General features: G+C 44.4%; 1 protein-coding gene across 1 annotated transcript in view; it reads right to left on the bottom strand.

Annotated features, from left to right (window-relative positions):
* Positions 1-7,290, bottom strand: part of LOC116400929 (pleckstrin homology-like domain family B member 1) — a 29,221-nt gene that overhangs the window by 16,275 nt on the left and 5,656 nt on the right. The window contains exons 5-10 of the mRNA XM_031879043.1: positions 7,057-7,185; positions 4,319-4,474; positions 3,366-3,476; positions 2,792-2,881; positions 1,165-1,314; positions 292-507 (exon numbers count right to left, since the gene is read on the bottom strand). Of these exons, the coding sequence (XP_031734903.1) occupies positions 292-507; positions 1,165-1,314; positions 2,792-2,881; positions 3,366-3,476; positions 4,319-4,474; positions 7,057-7,185 (852 nt within the window). The remainder of the gene's footprint in view (positions 1-291; positions 508-1,164; positions 1,315-2,791; positions 2,882-3,365; positions 3,477-4,318; positions 4,475-7,056; positions 7,186-7,290) is intronic.

A 7,290-nucleotide genomic window follows, 5' to 3' on the forward strand; every position in this document is an offset into this window, starting at 1 on the left:
TCTGTCCACGGTGGACCGGTCTCTGCTAGAGGATCTGGGTCTGTCCACGGTGGACCGGCCCTCTGCTGGTGATCTGGGTCTGTCCACGGTGGATCGGTCTCTGCTGGAGTCTGAGCTGAAGGAGGTTCTGGTGAACCTGCATGAGTTCATCTGGTTTCACCAGAATCCGACCCGGTGGCTCCGATGACGAGCATTAAGAATAACTCTATAGAAACAGACCATCTTCTCTCTGACGGTCTCTTTACTGATGGAGGTCTGATAGAGGACCAGGACTACACTGAGACTGGTTCAGGACCAGATGAAAGTTCCCACACACACAAACAGCAGCAGAATAAGTGGGAAAGAAGAAGAAGAAGAAGAAGAACCCTCTACCTGCAGCACAGGTCTGCGGCCCGACTTGGCCGGCAGAGAGGGGGGACAGAGCTGGACCTGGTCTGACATCAGGTCCTGGTACCACTGCTCTAAATCTAGCTTGGGGATGTGAGGCCTACTACCTTCAGACTGGTACTGCAGAGACCAGCAGAGAGGAAACAAAGACGAGAAGAACAAGAGATTAGAAAGCACTCAGAGACGGAGGGAGACGTGTGTTTTATGAACCGCTGTGATGAAGAGTTATAAAACGATTCTTAAACATCTTCAACACCTTATTGTCGTCAGCTCCTTTATGCTTCACACCCTCCAGCTGCTTCATCCTACTTTACATGTCTGGATTCTAATTCCATGTTGCAGCTGCAATGACCCACTTCTTAAGTTTTCATCCAATGTGATGTTTTAATTCACTGAAATGTGTCGAGTGTCTCTACGAAGCATCTTGAAGAACAACACTTTATTCTGGTTCCCGTCTCTGCTGTGAAGTAAACACTTTAAACAGCGACTGAGAGAAGCTGCTGACAGACAACCAGCAGAGAGACACGATGACTGATCCCTTCACTCAGTTCAACCATCTCATGTTTAAGACACGGAGGACACGCCCAGGTACCAACTGAGACGGTTGAATGTAATCATGTCCCACTGTGAGACATGAATCTGGGTTTTCTCACGTCTACGTTTCCCACATTTATATAATCTTACAACTAAAATCATTCAAATACAACAAACGTTTTGGTTGAGCTGGTGACCCATAAAGGAAGGAAGGGAAGGAAGGGAGGGAAGGAAGCACACTACCTCCAGAGAGAGAGCGAGGGAGGAGCCGTGAGGGGAGAAGGCGGGGTCTACGGGTCCAGACTGCAGGGGCTGACGAAGCGGGGACGTAGGAGACGACTCCACCTTCGGCATCCCATACATGTGATTTAACTGACCCACTGTCACGTAGTCCTTCAGGAGGACAGACAGACAGACAGGAAGGAGAGGAGACAGACAGACAGACAGTAAGGAGAGGAGACAGACAGACAGACAGTAAGGAGAGGAGACAGACAGACAGACAGTAAGGAGAGGAGACAGACACGTCAGCAAGACAGGCAGCAGTAAGGAAACATCAAGTTCGGTGTCTTCCTGCATCATGAAGCAGTAAATAGAAACATGTCCTCTAAGCATTTTCTTTACTTCTCATGTCTTTAGAAAGACTTGACAGACTGATTTAAGACATTTTAATACCAATTAAGGCCTTATTATTAGATTCATGAAGTAAAAGACCGTTCAAAGGATCCAAAGAGAACAGTAAAGATAAATAATATAACAATCTGTAGAAAGAATGTCTTTCATCGTTTCCATCTTTCTCTCTCATGTTCTGTCTCGTCTCCGACTCTCAGCTTTCAAATACAGGAATAAAAAAATGGATCAAATATGAAATATATATATATATAAATATATATCAAATAAAACCCAGCCCTGCATGTTGTACTACTAGACTTCTGTTTTACAGGATCAAGAATATATTAGTCATTAATACAAAATATCAGCTTTTGGTTGCCTCAAAGCAAACCTGCATTTGTCATTGTAACCCTGATTAAACTCTGCTCCGAGATCAAAGACTCATGACCAGTTCAGTCAGTCTGAGCAGCATGACATGGAACAGAAGGACAGACAGGAAGTGATGCTACAGACAGACAGGAAGTGATGCTACCTCGCCAGCTAACGCAGCGTCTACGGCTAACGAGCGGCCGTGAGAGGCGGAGCTTCTGCCGTACATCTTACAGACGTCCGACAGCTTCATGTACTCCTGAGCACCAGGAGCCAACAACAATCAGACAGGATGAGAACATGAACACACACACACACAGCCCATATTTAACCCGACTGTTTGATTCCTGGTATTACAGCTAAACGGACGGACACACAGGTTCACACCAAGCAACACAAACTGCTTGGTGTGCTTCTTAACCATCATAACCGGACGTCACACAACAGGACGTCACACAACAGGACGTCACACAACAGGACGTCACACAACAGGACGTCACACAACAGGACGTCACACAACAGGCACTTTAGTTGGCCGTTACACAGACCAGTGACGTAGCGGTGAATAAAAACATGCTGAACATGTGACCATCATAAAAGGTATTAAAACCCCTGAAAGGCATCGAGTCATTTAGTCCATCAACAGCTCAGCCTTCTGGAGCGCTTCCTGTTTTAACAATCAGGAATAAAAGTGCTTTTTTTCTACAGATACAAGCTCTGGTCTAACTCGTGCTTTCCCTCCGTTAAAGCGTCCAATGACGACGTGTCAAGAGTTAAACAAGTCCGTTACCAGATTAGTTTGCTCTCCACACACTAAGACCACCGTAGATCTTGATATTAGTAGAGTTAGAGCAAATCACAGCGAGTTAAAGGTGTAAATGAGTTCCCTCACCTCTCTCATGGCCGTGGAGGACTTGGGGAAGCTCCTCCCACCCGTCAGGCCGTGGTACCTCTTTTCCAGAGCCGACAGCCTCTCCTTCTCCTGGAACAACAACAACACACAAGTGTGTGTTAGTCACGGGTTGTGTTAAACCAAATAAGTCATTTTTGTGGAGCTCATGCTGCAGGATTTTCCTCCACCGGTGAAGCGAGCACTTGCATGATGGAGAAACCCCACCTTTCAAAGTGAGGAGATATTTGTTAAATTTGACAAAAGTGGATTGGAATCACAGACTCCGCCTCTAAATTTAACCTGTGAATTACAATAATTTAAAAACATTTAAATGGCCGTTAAAAATAGATTGACAGAATTTTTACAACCACGTCCGTCAAATATGGACGCAAACATTGAGCAACTATTTAAATTCAAGCACAAAAACATCAACATTACTGTAAACTGCAGGTTTTTAGATGAAATATGCAGATTTACAAGATGCAGACTTTCTGCAATAATCTGTGCTTTCCTTCCAAGAATCCCACTTTGAGTGAAATATTGTTCAGGGTGAGTTTGAACTTTCACTCAGTACCTTTAGGAGCATTTGCAGAGCGAGCGTCCGATCTTTGGCGAGCCGCTCGCACTCCTGAGACGCCTGCAGGCCGAGCTGGCCGGCCTGGTTCTCCAGAGCAGACACCTTCTCCTAAAGAACGCAGAGAGAAGTTCTTATTGCAAGCTGAGCTACGGAAGCCCTGAGAGGCCAATCTTAGGCCTGTGTTGATGGCTTCAGAACAGGCGAGAAAAAGGTATTGCCAAGATAATCTCTCCAAAGTCTTAAAAGAAAATCCTTTGTGCAGTTCTACCAGGATAACCACCACATTCACCACCACCACCACATGCTCCACATAGAGATTCCCTTTCCCCCATGCACTCTAAACACAACGTGCATACATTGTGTGTGAGCAAGTTATGTCAATTAAAACTCACCTGGAGGAAAACATAAATACTTTTAGTCATATTTAAAACATGGTGGTGCACTCTTTGCCTCTTCTGGCCAGAATGAGTACTACAACAACAAACACTTTATTTAAATCACATAACAAAACCTTTTATTCACACGTTCTTAAGTCATAAACACGAGAGAGAAAACTGTTTACAGCATATCTAGTAAACGCATCATCAGATGTGTTTTTCTCACTAAAAAAAGTCTTCTGCTTCAGTCAGAACGTGTTGGCGTTTAGCCGCTCAAAAAAAAACACAGTAGAGAAAACTGTTTAAATAGTTGTTAGAAAGCCGATCACCAGCGCTGTGTAATAGCATGGACAGTACTGTGCTTTCTGGATCCTGAGTGGACGGATGCGGCGGTGCAAAATGAAACCTCCAAACGTCTCCGGTGGGTTTCTGATGTCGTAATTAAAACCTTTGATTAAAATAAACACTGATTTCATGCCTCTGTCCAGATGGTTGAGACTCTGTTTGGCTGCTTCCTCTCTGTAGCTGATGATTGGGAGGAGCTTCCAGGATATGAATGTCGGTGTTGCTCACCTTCCTCGTGGCCACGCTGCCGTGGTACTCGGCTCTCTCCTGCAGCAGCTGCTGACTGATGGTCTCTCTCTCCTCCTCCAGGCTGCTCTCTCTCTCCAGCTGCTGGAACTCCAAGTCCTCAAACTTCTTGGTTCCCGTTTCCAACGCCTCTCCGTCCTGATGGAGGCCCACACACACACACCATCATCATCAGCATCATCAGCGGTTACAAAAACAGGAATATAAGTGGCTCCTCTTAAAGCCAGCCACTATTCTCAGACTGAAATAGTTTGAAAGTGTTTTCCTGGCTGAAGCTCTTTTTGGGGGACAAGAACAAGCACACGGTGCTCAGTCATGAAGAACATGCTTCTACTGTAAAGGTACACAGGAGGCAAGCAACGGCAATTAACATAACGTTTATGTTAATTGCTACTTTGCACTGGAAGATTTGAGGTCAGATCTTCTACTTAAACTGCTACAGAATCAACGCCTACAATGTGAAAATGACAGGACAGATACTTGATGGTAAAAAGGTTCTTCAGAAAGATATTGGTAAAGAAACCCGACGGCCTGCAAAGTCACCTCACTGACATGCAGAGCGTTCAGAACAGGAACAAATAAATCTACTGGTGCAACGTGTGAAATCTGCCAGAATCTTAACTTTAAAACTTGAACAGAATGTGAAGACGTTACAGTGTTGATGTTACAAAGATGTCCATGTATTGCTGCGGAGATATCTAATGAAATTAGCATGCTAACCAGCTAGCCCCGTTGTGTATTGTAATACCACTTGTGACCTCTGGAGGTGATAGTGAGTCACTGTGGCGTCCAGTCTGTCCTCGATCCAACACGAGGATGAAGAAGTAGAGTGTGTTGAAGGTACAGAGAGTTTGTTTATTGGATTAAATCCAAAATGGCAGAAACGATAAACTGCTGGTATATCTTATAGCTGTGAAGCAACGCAAATTCTGGCACCGCAAACCCCAAATCTGGAGGTTCTGGTCCCAGGAAACGAGTCCTTTTTATAGTTTCTGCCACTTCGGATTAAATCCGTATTAACCAAACTATCAAACCTCCAGTTAGCGTCACAGTGAACTCACAGAAGGCCGACTTAAACCACTGGCCGACGCCACACCTGAAGACAGCAGTGTTATTGTGACGGGCTCTTATTTTGTAGTAGAGGTGAAATGCTGCCCCCTATTGGTTTGGAGCAGGTGGCACAATATCACACAGTGCACCTTTAACAACAGTCTTGAACCTTTGAACTTCTTTACCCAACAAATACACGTAGCCGACAACAACGCTTCACACCGGTAGAAACAAAAGATTCATCTTTTGTTTCATTTGCAGGAGAGAAGTCACAGGATGAGAGCGAGCGGAGGACAGAGGATGCATCAAGTCAGAGTTTTTGTTAATTGATTAGTGAGCAGTTACACACATTATGCGAGCCGGGACAAAGAAACCACAGAAGAGATGCAGATCAGATCCACACATGCGGTGCAGCAGCACGACCTCATCGCTCTGAGGGAGCATGAAGGTGTGGAGGAGGGAACATTCCTGCAGCTCGTCTGTGAGGGGGCTTCTCATAAATACACCAACTATGTGTGTGTGTGTGTGTGTGTGTGTGTGTGATGGTATGTGCTGAGGCCGGTTACATTTAGTGCTGAGACAGAAGCAGTGAGAGAGGTTTACAGTTCAAAGGCTGGCTGTTATCTAGATAAGATGTTCTGGTTATTGTAATTATATAAATGGAAGTAATGGTGCTGTTAGATTGCTGCTAGACCAACGCGTTAACACAGGTGCTTCCTTTGTTGGCTTTTTGACCGCCAACATAAATAGATTAAAGCAGAATATTTTGTTAGATAAAAACATGTTATAAATTTCAGAAATCATAACATTTATCTTTTTCTTTTGGATTTATTGGAAACGTTCGGACAATCCTCAGCGTCCACCACTGGAAACTAATCCAACAAATAGTTTAAGAGTAATACTATTAATGTAACTTAAACTTTATCTGCAACTGTGCACAAACACCAGGTTAAAGAGAAGGAACAGACATGCAGAGAGTTACATGCTGCAGTCTTTAAATGATCTTCACAGGATGCAAGAAGGAAAAAAGAATCAACTAATAAAACATCTTTTGTCTTCTTCCTTTTAACTTATTAAAGACAATAAACAGTTTTCTCTGCTTTGAAAGGTGTCCATCTGTCCACCTACTATCAACACGTCTACGGAAATCAATATGATAAATGAATTCACAATGAAATACATCTGAATATGTAACTTTAAAGTAGCTTCACCATGCCACACTGCAAGAGGGTCTATTATTCTGTCTCAGTTTGTCATGAGTGGAATAATTAACTAAGTTACAAATATTTCAGTTTTGGGAAATTATTGTTTTTCTTTTAACAGATACAGCAAGAGCTTTAGCTTTAGCTAACGCTAGCTCTGGATAGCTCTCTTGCTAGCTGTGTATTTGACTTGTTCTCTACATTTACATACATTTAAAAATTCTAAATCAAAAATAGGTGCTTAATTAATACTAAATATTGCTTCAGGCCAAAGCACGTCAGCTGCAGTTTAGAAGAAGCCAACTGGTGAGGACAGGAAGCTAAGGGACGGGCTGATGCCACTCAGTGAAAGGTTGTGGGTGGGATGGTGACTGTGTGTGTGTGTGTGTGTGGTGATGTATTGGGGAAGGCTACTGGGCGAGGTGGGAGTGGGGGGGTCTAGGTGCTTGTGCCGGACTGACGACCCACCCTTTTGAGCTGTTCCTGCAACTGTTCCCGCAGGGACTCGGGACAGTTATGGAGCTGGTTCTCCAACTCAGCGTAGCCCTCCTGGAGGCTCTGCAGGGCCCGACGCTCAGCCTCAACATTACACCTCTCCTAGAAAGACACAACACACACACCCACACACAGGATGGATGGACAGGGGAGAGAGAGAGACAGGGAAGACAGAGAGAGAGACAGAGAGAGAGAGAGAGAGAGAGA

This window comes from Anarrhichthys ocellatus, unplaced genomic scaffold (assembly GCF_004355925.1).
Source record: "Anarrhichthys ocellatus isolate YVR2014 unplaced genomic scaffold, GSC_Weel_1.0 scaffold219, whole genome shotgun sequence".
NCBI classification, from domain to species: Eukaryota; Metazoa; Chordata; class Actinopteri; order Perciformes; family Anarhichadidae; genus Anarrhichthys; species Anarrhichthys ocellatus.